Source organism: Pimephales promelas, chromosome 8 (genome assembly GCF_988280905.1).
Source record: "Pimephales promelas chromosome 8, fPimPro1.hap1.1, whole genome shotgun sequence".
Taxonomy (NCBI): Eukaryota; Metazoa; Chordata; class Actinopteri; order Cypriniformes; family Leuciscidae; genus Pimephales; species Pimephales promelas.
The window spans coordinates 17,700,662-17,722,080 of NC_142776.1; the positions used below are offsets into that span (position 1 = coordinate 17,700,662).

General features: G+C 35.4%; 1 protein-coding gene and 1 long non-coding RNA gene across 6 annotated transcripts in view; both read right to left on the bottom strand.

The window, feature by feature from the left end:
- The window catches only part of LOC148977703 (uncharacterized), a 271,661-nt gene that overhangs the window by 27,275 nt on the left and 222,967 nt on the right, over window positions 1-21,419 (bottom strand). The window lies entirely within an intron of this gene.
- The window catches only part of septin9b (septin 9b), a 152,293-nt gene that overhangs the window by 18,895 nt on the left and 111,979 nt on the right, over window positions 1-21,419 (bottom strand). For 4 of the 5 annotated variants that reach the window (XM_089134102.1, XM_089134103.1, XM_039691392.2 and 1 more), the window contains one exon: window positions 20,332-20,505. In XM_089134102.1, the coding sequence (XP_088990228.1) occupies window positions 20,332-20,505 (174 nt within the window). Of the gene's footprint in view, window positions 1-20,331; window positions 20,506-21,307; window positions 21,417-21,419 lie in introns of those variants that run through there. The other variant, XM_039691393.2, reaches the window with a different exon arrangement.

The window sequence follows — 21,419 nt, forward strand, 5'->3', positions numbered from 1 at the left end:
TATTTCAGTTCTTAAGTCCTCAAAGCAAAAGACAAACAGCACTATCAAAAAAACAAACAAACAACAACAAAAACAAGTGGCTACAGGTTCCATGCTTCAGAGTTTTACACATTGCCAAGAAAAATAAATAAAATCGGGGAAATAAGAGAAAGTCAACACAAATTGTGGAGCGGTTCCATACTGATGCACTTAGGTCTGTGAATATGGCATATAAAAAAATAATATAGTCTGCGAGACTAAAATATAACGAGATTTCCCATTAAAAGAAAACTTGTCTTGCGATATGCCATGACTGAGCGTGAGGGTGAGATTACAATAGAATATTCCATCGCTACACTCACATTTGCCTAAACTATCGTTTTGCTGTTTATATAAAAAAATAAAAAACATTTTAAAGGAATGTAAAAGTCTGCTCTGCTCATCCAGCATGAGTTACTGTTGCAATCAGTGCAGCACCAATCACAATTCACTGTTCGCATGACGATGGCGGAGGATTCGTTGCGCAACATAGACTACGTTTGATAAATATCTTATCTTGTAAAGTGCACGCTCAGCACCGCTGCTCCCTATACACAGAGTACGCGCGATCACCAATTTGAAACAGTCTATAGAAGTCATAAAAGTCATAAACTTTAACATTGAGGATTTCTGAAAAATTTTGCAAAAATCTTGTCTCATCTCGTTCTCGTGAACCCAATCTCGTTTCTTGTCTCGTCTCATCTCATGAGATTAAGCGTCTCATCACACCCCTTCTGAATCTGTAACCAAGGTCATGATTAAGAGTCAGTAGTTGACATTCAGGGCATTCATATTGGACCTCTAGAGGTGAAATTGTTGGGTGGTGTTACCTGCTGGTAAGCAAAGAAAAACCGAAAGGTTGTAGATTCAAATGGATCTACCAGATTTCAAGCCATTTTGAATCCAAGATGTAATGGCCAACCCGGTCTCATCCCAAGACGTCATATAACTGACGTTTTGGGACGTCTTTTGACCATACGTCAATATTCGCCTTTTTAGGGCCCCCTTAAACGTAATGAGGTTATGGGATCCTAACTCTACCCCAGACCTAAACCTAACCCTAAACCTAACCCGTCACCTAACTGACGTTAAAGGTAAAGCGTCAGTTGTATGACGGCCCGGGATCGCCATCTACCGACGTTTAAGGGGGCCATAAAAAGGCGGATATTGACGTATGGTCAAAGACGTCCCAAGACGTCAGTTATATGACTTTTTGGGATGAGACTGTGTTATAATGGCAATAGAAACCAGTGTTGGACTAGAAACCAGTGGTGTATTCTATGTGATACACGGGTATATGCCGTGATAGTGAAGTGTGTGTGTGTGTATGTGTGTGTATGAAATGAATTCCAACCAGTCGTAAATGGGATGCGCGTGCACGTTCATTCTCAATTACCATAAATCCCGCCCAATATGTCCGACTGACAAGTGACAACTATATAGCATATAATAACATGAATGCGAATGAAAAAGAAAGATTTCTCGGATGCAGAAATTGAAGTTGTATAATCAGAAGTTCATTCAAAACGCCACATTTTATTTTCAAGCGTACATAGTGGCGTATCAGGTCCTAAAAAAAAGGAAGCTTGGCAGCATATTACAGATGCAGTTAATGGAGTTTCTTCTGTTAATCGAACAGTCCCAGAAGTGAGAAGAAAATGGTTTGACATTAAGCTTGACAGCAAAAAACTAATTAGTTCACTTCAGAAAAATCGTATTCAAACTGGAGAAGGACCGCCATCGATCACCAGATGCTATTACTGGCTGTCATAATTAAAGTAAAAAGGAAAACCATATGTAATTACTATATAAAATATATTTTTTCAAAATGCTGTTTAAATATGTACCAGATTAAGGTGAATTAAATTCAGCCTTATTAATGAGCAAAATGCTCGGATGTTAAGCGTACCATTTACGCGTGGCTGGGAGCAGGTGTAGATTTCTTGCGCACCAACTAACATTTGGAAAATACGATCATTTTAATGAATCCGAAAATTTACGCCAGAACCACTTTACACACGATTTACACACAAATTCGTTCTGCTCGTGTTTCATGAATGAGACTCAATGACTGTTAATTCAAAGATTGATCTTTGTGACCAACTTTTGTGATCTATTTTATTCAGTCAGTAGCCCATTGTATTTAATACTAAATATCAACATTTAGAATTCAGTGTCTAATATTTTAAAAACCTAACCAAACAAATCGACTGAGTGACGTCATCATCTATAATTCAGTGTCTAATATTTTAAACACCGAAGCAGCACAAACAAAACTTTAACCAGCACAAACGAAGAACAAACGATTGAGACTATTTTGCCAACGTTTTGCATTGGATAGGGGGCCAACTTCACGTATAGGTTGAGTTATGAGGTGTTACTATGGTAAGCATGAGTATGAGGTTTTGTAGGGGCACATCCTGCTCACTAAGGTTGTGATCACACTTTGCAGGTCTGGTTTGATTAAAGTGCAGTCTGGTCTGATTGCTCCATCACTTCATTTGAATAAGTGTGAAAATGTGAAGTGTGAAGAATAAGTGTGAATGCTGTTATCCAAACCTTGGGGTGCAAGTAGTAATAGGATTCACTTTATGTCAAAAAGATGATTGATTGACAGGTGACCCGCCCCTTCCCGCCCCTTCCCGCCCCTTTCCCACGCCCCTTTTGGCATAGGATGAAAGGGTTGAATCTAGAGCAAAGGAGATAAGAGGTGATAAAAAGTATCAAAATGAGATAAAAAGTATCAAAAATGAGATAAAAAGTATCAAAAATGAGATAAAAAGAGAGCCATCTGTGTTAGCGAGATAAGATCAAAAGGCATCAAATGGATTTGACAGTTAGTTTTATGACCTATTGACCGCCTAGCCTTGATAATGTCCTTTTTTAACATTTGTTTTTATTTGTAAAGATAAGATTAAATGGATCAAATTGAATTTGACAGTTAGTTTTATGACCTGTTGACCGCCTAGCTTTGATAATGTCCTTTTTTATTATTTGTTTTTAATTGTAAAGATAAGATTAAAGGGATCAAATTGGATTTGACAGTTAGTTTTTTAACCTATTGACCCTTCTAGGTTTGATAATATCATTTTTAACATTTTGTTTTTAACTGTAAAGATCAAAAGGGATCAAATGGGGTTTGACAGTTAGTTTTATGACCTATTGACCTCTTCAAGTCTTGATCATGGCTTGTTTTAACTGTGGCTTTTGAAACAATGAGAGAAAGTGTCTGTTTGAGTGTTTTGAACGTCGCCGCATCCCCTCTCCTGAGCTGCAGCTGTGAAAGTGATAATAAAAAAAGTGTCGAAGTTTATCTGTTCTGTAAAAATAATATAAATTAAAAAAGACTATCCACTGAACCAAGCATTTCATTTTAAATAAAAGATTGTTGAAACAAACTGCTTATGAAAAAACAATGCAAATGCCCCTCTCATTCATGGCTCATGGCTCAAAACATAAGTGAGCAGCGTGCATCTGAATGTGTCTTTTTTGTGTCTGTGTGTGTGTGGGGGTGTTACATGATACCCTCCGCATTCCTGAAGACACTGTGGAAGTGAGGACAATTTATATATATATATATATATATATTATAATTACTTTCACTATACATGCTACCACTAGGCTCAATTTTTAGGAATCACACGGTGTCTTTTGATTTTAATGCAGACGACACTCAAATCTATCTCTCTTTGAAACATAATGACAAGCAAGGCCTAGAAACTTTGCTTGCCTGCTTATCTGACGTACGGTGCTGCATGTCCTTGAATTTTCTGCACTTGAATGAGAGTAAGACTGAAGCAATTGTTTTTTGGCCCCTCTGTTGGAAAAGCAAACCCCGAATACTGACTACGATTATTTAGACTCTAAACGAGAGCACACATTACTTTTTTTACGATTTTATTATCTCTAAATTGGTTGCCAGTGTGTTATATAAATTTTGTTGCTAGTTGTAAGGCTTTGACTGGTCTTGCACCATCATACCTGTCAGATCTTTTAAATGTGAAAAAATTAACAAGATCGTTGCGATCCTCAGACAGCATTATACTGCCATATCCAAGATCGTGCGTTTTCAGCGGCCAGTCCTAGGATATGGAATAGTCTTCTTCCTTTATCTGTGAGGTCTGCATCGTCTGTACATGAATTTAAATCTAAGCTAAAGTCTAATGTTTTTACTCTTGCATTTCATTCATAACGTTGGTTTCTCTAAACCCTAACCTAGTGTTTTATAGTTTGTTATTAGTGCATTGTGTGTGGTTTGTTTTTTACTTCTCCATTTGTACAGCACAGTGGTCAGCTTCTGTTGTGCCTTATAAATAAATGAAATTAAAATAAATGAAATGATATATGTCACACTAAAGTTGAAAAACATTATGTTCTATATAAATTAAATGGTTATAAAATTTAAATCTAGTCATTTATAAATATAATATTTAACACTAACTATAGTTGAAAAACACTGATCTTCAAAAGTATATAAATGAAATGGTTATAAATGTGCAATTATTAATTTACAAACATAATATTTCATACTATAACGTTGAAAAACATGCTGTTCTTTAAAAGTATATACATTAAATATAAAAATAAACTATATAAAATAATATTTCTCTCTCTCTTTCTCTCTCCCCCTCTCCCTCTTTCTCTCTCAAACACCCCGCGCATGGTAGACATGTTCTGTTTGGGTGTGTTCATTATGAGAGTCACTTTCACGAGGAGGTGTCTGCCTTACACAAAATCTTACAAGGGGTGTATCACATAATTGTCACACCTGTTTCGCTAAGAAAACATAAAATCTAAACATGTTTCTACATATGGTGGCTATATGACATTAGTCTAGATTTAAGAATTTATTTCAAAGAATAATCGTAAAAAGTTTAAATATGATCTTTTAAAAAATTGTTTAAATTAAATCTTTATAGTTTGAATACATTCGTATCTTCTATTTATCTTTTAGAAGATTACTCTAATGATTGACTGTAACGGCGACCTTAAGTATAATTTTTATTAATATAGCCATATTCGAGATGAACCTTCACACCCTCATAGAGACGGAGGAGTTACAGGACAGATGAGCGTCTGGGCCACAATTATGTCACAGCGTGTGCAATGCTAGTCTGCTTTTCAGAGCTTTATTTATTGTAAATTCATTTAAAAGCATACTCTTAAAAGCTTAGATCTTTTAAAATTAAAAAGATTGTTTAAATCAAATCTTTAAAGTTTTATTAAAATCGTATCTTACAAGACTTCTGTATGATATTAATGATTTGCATAAAATTTTACCCAAGTTATTATTTTGACTAAATATCGTTTGTTCAAAAATAAAATAAAAAATGTTATAAATCAAGATCTGTGCTTTGGTGTCGAAGAGTAAATATTTCAAAGAGTATTTTTGTCCATGTTGCATGAAATGAAAGTTTGTCACAATGTTTTTGTTTTAAAAGAAATCCTTGGACTGCTCTTATTTGCTCTTATGTAGATTAAGTTGTATCATTTAGAAAATCACCACACATTTTCAGAGACGCAATGTGCCTCTGTGGTCCATGACGCAGCAGAAGTAAAGTTGGTAATGAGCAAATATTTAATTTTACTCGTCTTAATTCAAAGCATGATCTTACTTTTTCCACGGTAGCTATGACCTATTGTATGTAGGTACGATATATCATTTTGACTTTTCTTGTATCCCCCAAACTATCCTTATTCATTGTGGAAGCACACAAGGGGAGAGCTGATGATACTATAGCAGAAAGTATGCCCCTTTGACCTCTTCGATTCAAACACATAGTGCTCTCTAGCGCCGCGTTTTTTGAAATGCGTGTTGCGACTACGGTGACCGTAGTGCCGAGAAGCTACGACATGTCATCCAATAGCACTTTTTGAGTTTAACTATACACATTCTACCGTTACGCCGCCTATATAATAAATTACACAACCTTGTAATTTAGACCGTAACATTGACTTACCTGTCGAGAAGAAAGCAGGACTTCAGCGTCTCTTTCAAAGACTTTCTCCTTCATTAGCTCTATCCACCTGGCAAAACCCATCCCGATATTTACCCTCATTTTGAATTTGCCAGTCACGTTTCCTTTTAGATTAAATTTTTAAGCTTTATCATAACTACGAGGATTGCATTATGAAGCACCGTGCAGTGCGGCCTTTCAAGCGCCTCTCACTGACCTCCTTGGTCGCTTCAGATGGTTTCAGTCAGCCGGTTCTGAATGAAAATGCGTTGCGGTGACTAGTGCTTTTTTTTTTTTTGTCCCTCTTCGTTATTATAGATTTTCAAGATGGACGACATGGAGGCCTCCATGGACTCACCCGTCAGATCATTGTCAGAGCTAATTTTACACCAACGAGATCATATTTATGAATAAAGACATTGATTTTAGCTATAAGAATACTTTTTAAAATATAATGTACCTTGAATTTCAGATGTGTAAAACTTTAAATTTTACAATTACATTTTTCAACCGAGTCAATCTACACGTGAGAGATCTTCAGAAGTCATAACTTCAGGGATCCAGAGAATATTTAATTACCCTTAAAACCAAAGATTAAGTTTAATGACACTAGTTTTTGCAATGTCACTTTTTAAATGAAAATCTTACTTTAATGTTTGAACAAAAAGTTCAAAAGTGCTTCTTCACATTTGCTGTGTTCTGCTACAAGGCCACAAACTGGTTCTTTTTGTTTTATAAATTGACTTTTCTAATTTCTACAAATATCAGCCTGATAAATATGGACTTAATACACAATGAAACAAGATAATCATGCTACGAAATACGTCTGACACAATGTTTTTAAGAAAAGTAGTGTTTTTAAAATGTAACTAAACCATGATAACAGATTCTTTCTTTTGACGGACCTACAGAAATGCATGTTGATTAGTAAGTTTCAGGCATAGTGCAACCATGCAATGATTGAGAAAGCTAATATTGGTGTAATATTTGTTCAGTCTCACCCTCACGCTGATCCAGGCATTAGCTTTTACTAAAAGGAAATATCATGGAAGTCGAAATATCAAACTTTGTTCAAAAATTGTTCTCTGACCCGAAAATAATCAGATAATGAAATGTTCAAAAACTACAATTAGATATTCTCCTGCTTAGTATGTGTGTAATTAGTTGGGCTTAAATCTTTGGATGTATTTTGTCACACCATAGCGATGCAAAGTACCACACTTTTGTAAATCCTGTGGACTAACTTTAAAACATATTCTTTATACAGCAATCACATGTGTCCAAAACAACCATGTAAGATTCAACAGACCAAATCACTAGGAAAAGCACTGTGTATAATAATTCATACACAAAAGTTAACAAATGATGGTTTTATTACTATTCAGACAGCTAGTAGATGATACTGTTTCACATTTTGTATGTTGGACCGTATGTGTTTTAGGTGAAGACTTTTCTTTTAGAGCAGCCAATATTCAGTGTTTACCTGCAGATAACATTTCACGGAGTAAAATCTAGAGATCAACTTGCTAAAAAGTAAATACAACATACAGAAAATTGATCAGTTTTGAATGTTTGTAATTGACATTTTATATACTAGTCGATTACGCCGTTTACATCATGCTTCTTTTTGTTTTTGTACAGTATGCAAAAACTATAGTCTCCGACCGTGGTCAAACATATAGGAATTTATGAAAAACATGAACAGATATTTCTACACAAGATATTTCTTTCAGAACATCTTTCAGCTATGTCTACAAGACATCGACATGAAAAATGACTATTGCTGTTTTGTTTTTTTTTGTTACCTATAAAACTATTATACTTCAAACTCGTCTAGAACATTCATAGATACGCAGGTATTTAGTGTATGTGGCTAAACAACGGTTAGGCTAATGAATTTAGTTGAAAAGTGGTATTTTAATGTGTAGGCATCAGTCTTTTAGGCCTGATCCAGAAAACAGGCATTGTGTTTTATGTCTTAACCCGTTTAATCCCACCGGTCACAATTGTGACCGCAGCTTTTTTCCTTATTTCTGGAAGCTCTAAAAAATGTTGTTATTGACTTTGGGCAAGAAATTCAACTTTTAAATGACAAATTAGACTGTCTTGATTAAAATCAATTAATGTCATGTGACTAGTGTGAAAGGTCACATGACCAGATCAGTTCACTTCCTGCTTGCACATCTAGAAGAAGATTTCTTCCTCAGACTACTAAAATAAGTAGTATATAAAACATCTTAATTTACAGATAGAACTATCAAATTTTGTGCATATATTCTTTAAAGGCTCTACTACTGATATATTTTGAGAATTATACTCCTGAATTTATATTTTGCTCGTAAGACTTGTAAATTTGTTTACGGTCACAATTGTGGCCGGTAGTATAACAGTATAACAGTGCTTCAATTGAAAACACAGGTATTTGCAGATATTGCCGGTTATTGGCAATCCTACACTGAATATGCCACATCTGTGAGGAGGATGGATGATCTCGGCGAAGGAGAAGTGCTCACTAACACAGATTTAGACAGATTTGTGAACAATATTTGAGAGAAATAGGCCTTTTGTGTACATAGAAATGGTCTAGATCTTTGAGTTCAGCTCATGAAAAATGGGGGCAAAAACAAAAGTGTTGCATTTATAATTTTGTTTAGTGCAGTTATCAGTATCCCAGAAACGTTCAATGTGTTGGACCTTCTCGACGTGCATGACCCCCCTTCCCCCCACCCCACACCCCCAAATCGAAAGTAACTGTGATAGTGATAGCTCAGATAGGGAGTCCCAGGGTGAAACGGCCCATTTGCCTGGTAGACTATTGAATGGCGATGCAGAGGTGAACTATCTGGAGGATTGTGCAGATGTTCATGAGAACCAAATGGTGTGCCCCACACATGACCACAAACAACCCTTTCTATAACATTCGGCCCATCTTCAATGCACTGAAAGAGTGCACACACATCTACCTGAAACTGGCCTAGGACAGGGCCCAAGTGTAGACATGGTCTAGCCCATAGGGGTCTAGCCGAACAAGCAGAAGTTCCTCCAGTGTGTAACTTTGTTCATAACAACCTTTTCACTCACTAAGCCTTCTTCACGAAATGACAAAACGAGATATTGGATGTCTTGTAATGAATGTGTCAATAGGTCTAATTGAAGAATTTGAATGAATTCTGACTATGTAGTTTCCCACCGGTCACTATTGTGACCGAGTATAAAACCTAATATTTCACTAACTTAACCAACATAAAATCAAAAAAGGCATATTGTTTGAGTGTTAGGGAGGTCTAAGGAGTAAAATGCATGTACTCAAGTTGCAAGAAAAATGTGGGATTAAACAGGTATGAAAATTAAGCAGTTTGTGGCCTCTTCATCAAAATCTTTTAACATATAGTAAATATCAATTGTTAGATAAATTATATGTGAAACAGGCTCAGTAGCATTAGAGCCGGATTCTTGTTTATATTGAACATTATTATTAAACCGCATGTTTAACGGCGCTAGTGTTCTTAAATTGTTAAGAAAAACCATCGTCTTCACCTGAGACATATACCACCCTAGTTTTTAAATAGCACTTCATTGTATATTTGAACCCTTTATGCAGATATAAAATACCGATCTCTGAAATATTTTTTCGTGTAAAACATCTATGTAGGTCGTGTACAATGTCTATGTAAATCTATCTATGTTTTTAAAAATACAGCGAAACAAAGAATGAAGGCATCTTTCAATAAGTGACCCTCAAAATCTTGGCATACAAGAAAACAGTACATTATCAGAAAATTACTTTTGTCGCTTTTTCTGAATAATCTCACCAAGTGCGGGTGCTTGATAACTGTTATCAAGCGGTAATGACGTGTTTTACGCGATATTGATATCACGTTTTAATTTCAACTCGATAAATTTGAATGCGCTAAAGGTTTATAACTGAACGTCTTAATAGTGGGTAAAAGTTAACTTACAGCCCTAAAAATTAACTTACACCCTATCCACTTTCCAAACGCTTGTTACGGAGCTTATTGCAAACATTCACGCATCCATATGTTTTAAAATACATATTTAAGTGTAATTAATAGAATTCTCTCTGGCGGCATATGCATAACTTCTCCTTGACTTTACTTCTGATTCAATGAGGCTTTAATCCATTATAGCCTTTTACGACGTCATGACCACGACACCACCTCCAGCGGGGGTTAGGGCGGACCATAATCGCAGGGCTGATAAATTTACACAGAACCGCTTCAACCTTCCTGTTTGTCTGACGCAAACTACGCTTTTTCGACTTACAAGGCCTAGACGATTGTGCTGTAGAGACTTCCAGGAGAATAGAGAATCTTTCATCATCAAATAGGGGACCGAAAAATCAAACAACTTCTGAAATGACGACGCAAAACCTGATGGAGAGCGACTCCCCGTCGAGTTCAGTCGTAGCGGGGGCACTGCGTCATCCGGCGTGTGAGTGTGCCACGGGGAAAGACTGTCGTTTAAGAGCTATACAAGACTCTATGTTTAAAGATCATTTTAGAGGTCCGATGGTTAGCTTGATGCACAGGATCATCGAGGCTGCGTTTGATGACAACAACGATTGCGCGAGGGATACCAAGCGTGTGAAAAACCTCAAAAAAGAAATGGAAGTCATAAGAGGGTTGGTTGGATCTTGGACAGATGTTACGCCCATGTTTATAAACGGCAAAGAACCGGCCGGCATAATCCTCAGAAAAGTTTTGGATGTGATTCATGAATCTTGTGAGGAATTTGAAGTCGACGAACTACTCTGTATGTGTACGTTTGTAACAGATCTCTGTGTGTCACTGTTGTCCAAAAATTTAAAAACAGATGTGGATGGCATTGTTGAAAGTATGGCGAACTATGCCCTAGAGAAAAACCTGATTGCGTGCCGCAATCTTTTATTCTTGCTCGATCACCTGTAAATGTCATTATTGTTTTACTTCACTATGTTGAAATAAAAAAAATGTTTTGTGGTCATGTCCGAGCTCATAATTTTTTCTATAGGATTCTATATAAATACTTTATATATTAAGTCAAGTCAAGTCAAATATATTTATATAGCACTTTTCACAATACAGATTGTGTCGCAGTTGCTTCACAGTATCAATCAAGACAACTTAACAGTGTTTGTTTATTACTGGAAAAAAAGACATCAAAGTTTGGTAGAGCTGATCAATGGTATGATGGGTCATTTCATTTGAATATCCCCGACTGAGAATGGGTTCTGTGTAAATTTATCAGCCCTGCGATTATGGTCCGCCCTAACCCCCGCTGGAGGTGGTGTCGTGGTCATGACGTCGTAAAAGGCTATAATGGATTAAAGCCTCATTGAATCAGAAGTAAAGTCAAGGAGAAGTTATGCATATGCCGCCAGAGAGAATTCTATTAATTACACTTAAATATGTATTTTAAAACATATGGATGCGTGAATGTTTGCAATAAGCTCCGTAACAAGCGTTTGGAAAGTGAATAGGGTGTAAGTTAATTTTTAGGGCTGTAAGTTAACTTTTACCCACTATTAAGACGTTCAGTTATAAACCTTTAGCGCATTCAAATTTATCGAGTTGAAATTAAAACGTGATATCAATATCGCGTAAAACACGTCATTACCGCTTGATAACAGTTATCAAGCACCCGCACTTGGTGAGATTATTCAGAAAAAGCGACAAAAGTAATTTTCTGATAATGTACTGTTTTCTTGTATGCCAAGATTTTGAGGGTCACTTATTGAAAGATGCCTTCATTCTTTGTTTCGCTGTATTTTTAAAAACATAGATAGATTTACATAGACATTGTACACGACCTACATAGATGTTTTACACGAAAAAATATTTCAGAGATCGGTATTTTATATCTGCATAAAGGGTTCAAATATACAATGAAGTTCTATTTAAAAACTAGGGTGGTATATGTCTCAAGTGAAGACGATGGTTTAAACCACCATTTATTAAATCAAGCCATGTGAATACTGTCGTATATGAAAAAGAGAAGACCTAGAGTTCACTAACATTACAGCTAACTGTAGGAAACAGATATCCATGGGGTGAAAGTGTAAAGAAGACACCGTACAAAATACGATAAGTGTTACGATAGTGTTGTTAAAAATGAAACCGTGGTAAACAATTTAAGAACACTAGCGCCGTTAAACATGCGGTTTAATAATAATGTTCAATATAAACAAGAATCCGGCTCTAATGCTACTGAGCCTGTTTCACATATAATTTATCTAACAATTGATATTTACTATATGTTAAAAGATTTTGATGAAGAGGCCACAAACTGCTTAATTTTCATACCTGTTTAATCCCACATTTTTCTTGCAACTTGAGTACATGCATTTTACTCCTTAGACCTCCCTAACACTCAAACAATATGCCTTTTTTGATTTTATGTTGGTTAAGTTAGTGAAATATTAGGTTTTATACTCGGTCACAATAGTGACCGGTGGGAAACTACATAGTCAGAATTCATTCAAATTCTTCAATTAGACCTATTGACACATTCATTACAAGACATCCAATATCTCGTTTTGTCATTTCGTGAAGAAGGCTTAGTGAGTGAAAAGGTTGTTATGAACAAAGTTACACACTGGAGGAACTTCTGCTTGTTCGGCTAGACCCCTATGGGCTAGACCATGTCTACACTTGGGCCCTGTCCTAGGCCAGTTTCAGGTAGATGTGTGTGCACTCTTTCAGTGCATTGAAGATGGGCCGAATGTTATAGAAAGGGTTGTTTGTGGTCATGTGTGGGGCACACCATTTGGTTCTCATGAACATCTGCACAATCCTCCAGATAGTTCACCTCTGCATCGCCATTCAATAGTCTACCAGGCAAATGGGCCGTTTCACCCTGGGACTCCCTATCTGAGCTATCACTATCACAGTTACTTTCGATTTGGGGGTGTGGGGTGGGGGGAAGGGGGGTCATGCACGTCGAGAAGGTCCAACACATTGAACGTTTCTGGGATACTGATAACTGCACTAAACAAAATTATAAATGCAACACTTTTGTTTTTGCCCCCATTTTTCATGAGCTGAACTCAAAGATCTAGACCATTTCTATGTACACAAAAGGCCTATTTCTCTCAAATATTGTTCACAAATCTGTCTAAATCTGTGTTAGTGAGCACTTCTCCTTCGCCGAGATCATCCATCCTCCTCACAGATGTGGCATATTCAGTGTAGGATTGCCAATAACCGGCAATATCTGCAAATACCTGTGTTTTCAATTGAAGCACTGTTATACTGTTATACTACCGGCCACAATTGTGACCGTAAACAAATTTACAAGTCTTACGAGCAAAATATAAATTCAGGAGTATAATTCTCAAAATATATCAGTAGTAGAGCCTTTAAAGAATATATGCACAAAATTTGATAGTTCTATCTGTAAATTAAGATGTTTTATATACTACTTATTTTAGTAGTCTGAGGAAGAAATCTTCTTCTAGATGTGCAAGCAGGAAGTGAACTGATCTGGTCATGTGACCTTTCACACTAGTCACATGACATTAATTGATTTTAATCAAGACAGTCTAATTTGTCATTTAAAAGTTGAATTTCTTGCCCAAAGTCAATAACAACATTTTTTAGAGCTTCCAGAAATAAGGAAAAAAGCTGCGGTCACAATTGTGACCGGTGGGATTAAACGGGTTAAGACATAAAACACAATGCCTGTTTTCTGGATCAGGCCTAAAAGACTGATGCCTACACATTAAAATACCACTTTTCAACTAAATTCATTAGCCTAACCGTTGTTTAGCCACATACACTAAATACCTGCGTATCTATGAATGTTCTAGACGAGTTTGAAGTATAATAGTTTTATAGGTAACAAAAAAAAACAAAACAGCAATAGTCATTTTTCATGTCGATGTCTTGTAGACATAGCTGAAAGATGTTCTGAAAGAAATATCTTGTGTAGAAATATCTGTTCATGTTTTTCATAAATTCCTATATGTTTGACCACGGTCGGAGACTATAGTTTTTGCATACTGTACAAAAACAAAAAGAAGCATGATGTAAACGGCGTAATCGACTAGTATATAAAATGTCAATTACAAACATTCAAAACTGATCAATTTTCTGTATGTTGTATTTACTTTTTAGCAAGTTGATCTCTAGATTTTACTCCGTGAAATGTTATCTGCAGGTAAACACTGAATATTGGCTGCTCTAAAAGAAAAGTCTTCACCTAAAACACATACGGTCCAACATACAAAATGTGAAACAGTATCATCTACTAGCTGTCTGAATAGTAATAAAACCATCATTTGTTAACTTTTGTGTATGAATTATTATACACAGTGCTTTTCCTAGTGATTTGGTCTGTTGAATCTTACATGGTTGTTTTGGACACATGTGATTGCTGTATAAAGAATATGTTTTAAAGTTAGTCCACAGGATTTACAAAAGTGTGGTACTTTGCATCGCTATGGTGTGACAAAATACATCCAAAGATTTAAGCCCAACTAATTACACACATACTAAGCAGGAGAATATCTAATTGTAGTTTTTGAACATTTCATTATCTGATTATTTTCGGGTCAGAGAACAATTTTTGAACAAAGTTTGATATTTCGACTTCCATGATATTTCCTTTTAGTAAAAGCTAATGCCTGGATCAGCGTGAGGGTGAGACTGAACAAATATTACACCAATATTAGCTTTCTCAATCATTGCATGGTTGCACTATGCCTGAAACTTACTAATCAACATGCATTTCTGTAGGTCCGTCAAAAGAAAGAATCTGTTATCATGGTTTAGTTACATTTTAAAAACACTACTTTTCTTAAAAACATTGTGTCAGACGTATTTCGTAGCATGATTATCTTGTTTCATTGTGTATTAAGTCCATATTTATCAGGCTGATATTTGTAGAAATTAGAAAAGTCAATTTATAAAACAAAAAGAACCAGTTTGTGGCCTTGTAGCAGAACACAGCAAATGTGAAGAAGCACTTTTGAACTTTTTGTTCAAACATTAAAGTAAGATTTTCATTTAAAAAGTGACATTGCAAAAACTAGTGTCATTAAACTTAATCTTTGGTTTTAAGGGTAATTAAATATTCTCTGGATCCCTGAAGTTATGACTTCTGAAGATCTCTCACGTGTAGATTGACTCGGTTGAAAAATGTAATTGTAAAATTTAAAGTTTTACACATCTGAAATTCAAGGTACATTATATTTTAAAAAGTATTCTTATAGCTAAAATCAATGTCTTTATTCATAAATATGATCTCGTTGGTGTAAAATTAGCTCTGACAATGATCTGACGGGTGAGTCCATGGAGGCCTCCATGTCGTCCATCTTGAAAATCTATAATAACGAAGAGGGACAAAAAAAAAAAAAGCACTAGTCACCGCAACGCATTTTCATTCAGAACCGGCTGACTGAAACCATCTGAAGCGACCAAGGAGGTCAGTGAGAGGCGCTTGAAAGGCCGCACTGCACGGTGCTTCATAATGCAATCCTCGTAGTTATGATAAAGCTTAAAAATTTAATCTAAAAGGAAACGTGACTGGCAAATTCAAAATGAGGGTAAATATCGGGATGGGTTTTGCCAGGTGGATAGAGCTAATGAAGGAGAAAGTCTTTGAAAGAGACGCTGAAGTCCTGCTTTCTTCTCGACAGGTAAGTCAATGTTACGGTCTAAATTACAAGGTTGTGTAATTTATTATATAGGCGGCGTAACGGTAGAATGTGTATAGTTAAACTCAAAAAGTGCTATTGGATGACATGTCGTAGCTTCTCGGCACTACGGTCACCGTAGTCGCAACACGCATTTCAAAAAACGCGGCGCTAGAGAGCACTATGTGTTTGAATCGAAGAGGTCAAAGGGGCATACTTTCTGCTATAGTATCATCAGCTCTCCCCTTGTGTGCTTCCACAATGAATAAGGATAGTTTGGGGGATACAAGAAAAGTCAAAATGATATATCGTACCTACATACAATAGGTCATAGCTACCGTGGAAAAAGTAAGATCATGCTTTGAATTAAGACGAGTAAAATTAAATATTTGCTCATTACCAACTTTACTTCTGCTGCGTCATGGACCACAGAGGCACATTGCGTCTCTGAAAATGTGTGGTGATTTTCTAAATGATACAACTTAATCTACATAAGAGCAAATAAGAGCAGTCCAAGGATTTCTTTTAAAACAAAAACATTGTGACAAACTTTCATTTCATGCAACATGGACAAAAATACTCTTTGAAATATTTACTCTTCGACACCAAAGCACAGATCTTGATTTATAACATTTTTTATTTTATTTTTGAACAAACGATATTTAGTCAAAATAATAACTTGGGTAAAATTTTATGCAAATCATTAATATCATACAGAAGTCTTGTAAGATACGATTTTAATAAAACTTTAAAGATTTGATTTAAACAATCTTTTTAATTTTAAAAGATCTAAGCTTTTAAGAGTATGCTTTTAAATGAATTTACAATAAATAAAGCTCTGAAAAGCAGACTAGCATTGCACACGCTGTGACATAATTGTGGCCCAGACGCTCATCTGTCCTGTAACTCCTCCGTCTCTATGAGGGTGTGAAGGTTCATCTCGAATATGGCTATATTAATAAAAATTATACTTAAGGTCGCCGTTACAGTCAATCATTAGAGTAATCTTCTAAAAGATAAATAGAAGATACGAATGTATTCAAACTATAAAGATTTAATTTAAACAATTTTTTAAAAGATCATATTTAAACTTTTTACGATTATTCTTTGAAATAAATTCTTAAATCTAGACTAATGTCATATAGCCACCATATGTAGAAACATGTTTAGATTTTATGTTTTCTTAGCGAAACAGGTGTGACAATTATGTGATACACCCCTTGTAAGATTTTGTGTAAGGCAGACACCTCCTCGTGAAAGTGACTCTCATAATGAACACACCCAAACAGAACATGTCTACCATGCGCGGGGTGTTTGAGAGAGAAAGAGGGAGAGGGGGAGAGAGAAAGAGAGAGAGAAATATTATTTTATATAGTTTATTTTTATATTTAATGTATATACTTTTAAAGAACAGCATGTTTTTCAACGTTATAGTATGAAATATTATGTTTGTAAATTAATAATTGCACATTTATAACCATTTCATTTATATACTTTTGAAGATCAGTGTTTTTCAACTATAGTTAGTGTTAAATATTATATTTATAAATGACTAGATTTAAATTTTATAACCATTTAATTTATATAGAACATAATGTTTTTCAACTTTAGTGTGACATATATCATTTCATTTATTTTAATTTCATTTATTTATAAGGCACAACAGAAGCTGACCACTGTGCTGTACAAATGGAGAAGTAAAAAACAAACCACACACAATGCACTAATAACAAACTATAAAACACTAGGTTAGGGTTTAGAGAAACCAACGTTATGAATGAAATGCAAGAGTAAAAACATTAGACTTTAGCTTAGATTTAAATTCATGTACAGACGATGCAGACCTCACAGATAAAGGAAGAAGACTATTCCATATCCTAGGACTGGCCGCTGAAAACGCACGATCTTGGATATGGCAGTATAATGCTGTCTGAGGATCGCAACGATCTTGTTAATTTTTTCACATTTAAAAGATCTGACAGGTATGATGGTGCAAGACCAGTCAAAGCCTTACAACTAGCAACAAAATTTATATAACACACTGGCAACCAATTTAGAGATAATAAAATCGTAAAAAAAGTAATGTGTGCTCTCGTTTAGAGTCTAAATAATCGTAGTCAGTATTCGGGGTTTGCTTTTCCAACAGAGGGGCCAAAAAACAATTGCTTCAGTCTTACTCTCATTCAAGTGCAGAAAATTCAAGGACATGCAGCACCGTACGTCAGATAAGCAGGCAAGCAAAGTTTCTAGGCCTTGCTTGTCATTATGTTTCAAAGAGAGATAGATTTGAGTGTCGTCTGCATTAAAATCAAAAGACACCGTGTGATTCCTAAAAATTGAGCCTAGTGGTAGCATGTATAGTGAAAGTAATTATAATATATATATATATATATATATATAAATTGTCCTCACTTCCACAGTGTCTTCAGGAATGCGGAGGGTATCATGTAACACCCCCACACACACACAGACACAAAAAAGACACATTCAGATGCACGCTGCTCACTTATGTTTTGAGCCATGAGCCATGAATGAGAGGGGCATTTGCATTGTTTTTTCATAAGCAGTTTGTTTCAACAATCTTTTATTTAAAATGAAATGCTTGGTTCAGTGGATAGTCTTTTTTAATTTATATTATTTTTACAGAACAGATAAACTTCGACACTTTTTTTATTATCACTTTCACAGCTGCAGCTCAGGAGAGGGGATGCGGCGACGTTCAAAACACTCAAACAGACACTTTCTCTCATTGTTTCAAAAGCCACAGTTAAAACAAGCCATGATCAAGACTTGAAGAGGTCAATAGGTCATAAAACTAACTGTCAAACCCCATTTGATCCCTTTTGATCTTTACAGTTAAAAACAAAATGTTAAAAATGATATTATCAAACCTAGAAGGGTCAATAGGTTAAAAAACTAACTGTCAAATCCAATTTGATCCCTTTAATCTTATCTTTACAATTAAAAACAAATAATAAAAAAGGACATTATCAAAGCTAGGCGGTCAACAGGTCATAAAACTAACTGTCAAATTCAATTTGATCCATTTAATCTTATCTTTACAAATAAAAACAAATGTTAAAAAAGGACATTATCAAGGCTAGGCGGTCAATAGGTCATAAAACTAACTGTCAAATCCATTTGATGCCTTTTGATCTTATCTCGCTAACACAGATGGCTCTCTTTTTATCTCATTTTTGATACTTTTTATCTCATTTTTGATACTTTTTATCTCATTTTGATACTTTTTATCACCTCTTATCTCCTTTGCTCTAGATTCAACCCTTTCATCCTATGCCAAAAGGGGCGTGGGAAAGGGGCGGGAAGGGGCGGGAAGGGGCGGGTCACCTGTCAATCAATCATCTTTTTGACATAAAGTGAATCCTATTACTACTGGTGCATCAAGCAAGCGGACTAAGACCCCTGAAAAAGTGAGTAGTTTGACTGACCAAACAGACCAAAGACATCTCAACAAACCAAAAACAAGATGTGATGTGACGTGACAAGATGTGACCCTAAAAGGACTGAATGCGCAAGCATACCTGGTTCTTCTCATCATAGGAGCTACATTTCCCATTACAGTTCGGTACAGGCATCAGAAACACCGTCTCCTTGCAGCAGATCTTTATTTGAGTGTGCAACAGAGGAATTCCTGGTGCCCAGCACAATGCATTGTTTTGGATGTTCGGCAGGTTCCGTCACAAAATAACATTAAGTCGTTTTGTGATATTTATGTCTTAAAAAGACAGTGTGAACATCAAGTGAACCGGGACTAAATGTATCCTCTTTTTTTGGACCAAAAGAACCAAACTAAAAGTGTGAACACACCCTAAAACTGCAAAAAAAAAAAAAAAAAAAAAAAAAAAAACAGCATTTCACTGCCATTCCATGAAGTGTGAGACTAATAAACTTTAGAGACAGAGAAGTGTAGGAGTAATTGTGTATAATACTCATTATATGTTATAGGTATTATGAAATTAAGTTTTGTTCAACAATTCATATTGAGCAGGGCTCTTAAGCTAATAGCTTGATGGGCCTAATTTGGCCCATTAATCTTTTTTTTTTTTTAATTTATTTATTTATTTTTTTATGGCTGACTGAATTAGCTGAAATATTGTAGTTTAATTAATAGAGCATTTTTCTTGTCTGCAAAACTCAAATGAGTTCAAAAGTTCTCATGAATGGATCACATTCCATAACCAAATCAAAGTGATTTTTACACAAAGTGGTTTACATTTTAGGCCACATTTTAAATGGCTATCCTTTCATTACAAGCAAATTTAATAAGCAAATATTTTTTTTTTATAATATATATAAGTATATGTTTTTCATGTTAACTTAAAATTCAAGTGTATTTTTTACCCTTCAATTTGTATTGAAAAATGTAACACAGGGACAGGGGTGTCCAAACTCGGTCCAGGAGGACCACTGTCCTAGAGTTTAGCTCCAACTTGCCTCAACACACCTGACTGGAAGTTTCTAGTATGCCTAGTAAAACCTTGAATAGTTGGTTCTGGTGTGTTTAATTGGGGGTTCAACTCTGCATAAACAGAGAGAAGTAACTATGGCTACAATGCAGTTCTGTTTATTAACCACTAGAGCAACAAAATTTACGGACTGCAGCTTTAACAATTTAAATTTAGTGACATTAAATGTGTATTTTGTACATAACAACGAAAAGCATACATGCATTGGTACTTGCACACTCACACCTGTACTTACCCACTACCATGATGTTAAACTCAAAGCCTTGTTTCATGGCTTTCCTTCTCATCTGTTCCAAGATGGCATCAATGCCCACATAGCCAAACTCACTGCTGGTGTTCTCACTCCGTGCCACAGGCGTTTTCCCTACATCTGTCATATTGCCGTAAATACTTGTGATGACCTCTGGCCCTAATGAAATTGTGAGAGACAGAAAGAAAGACAGAGACAGACCAGGTTAAGATTATTTTGCAACATTTTTTGGCTTGAACATTTTTCATGTGCACAGAATAAAGTAGACCCTCTTAGAGCTATTAAAGTTGGTTTGTCTGCGAGATGATATGACAAAAAATTGCTATTAGAAGTGGCACAATGGCAGCTTGACACAAGTATTATGTCAACGAAATTTGTCCTAATTTACATAAATTGACAAAATTGACAAAATGACATTCTGAATGTTACACTGCATTCAGAAATTTAGTGGTCCACTAGATGTGGCTCAGTTGAACCAAACAGCATTTTTCACTTTGTGTAAAAGTCACATTTAAATGATGCAAATTTGCTATTTTTTAATCTAATGTAACAAAAAAAAGAATGTAAAATAAAATGGTTGCACTGAACGTTGGGCAAAATATTTATGATGAGCAAACAAATATTGTATTGAATTGATAGGTTTAAAAAAAGAGACCACATCTCAGAACACATGCAAATAAAGTAGGCCAGAAAACCTAAAACAGTTATTCAGTTTCCTTTCCTCAGCATGTAACACATGTAAACAAAAGACCATACACTCATTATATAGCTATATCGGTTTTGTGCACTCCAACATTTCATTTCTAAATTACCATTATATTACCAATGTTTCACAAAACCCCTTTTATCAAGCTCTTAATTAATTCATCAAACCAGAACAAAACTAAATTCTTCAAAAATCATCAACTGATCACCAACTTTACCAAAAAGATACCAAAATACTGAATAACCACAAACTTACCCAAAAGACAAAAGGATAGTCTGCAAAGTTGTTGTATTTAATGATTCAGCAGCTTGAAAAATGTGTGTCTGGTAGTGAACAAGTGACAAACACTCAACATGTGAGAGTGGGA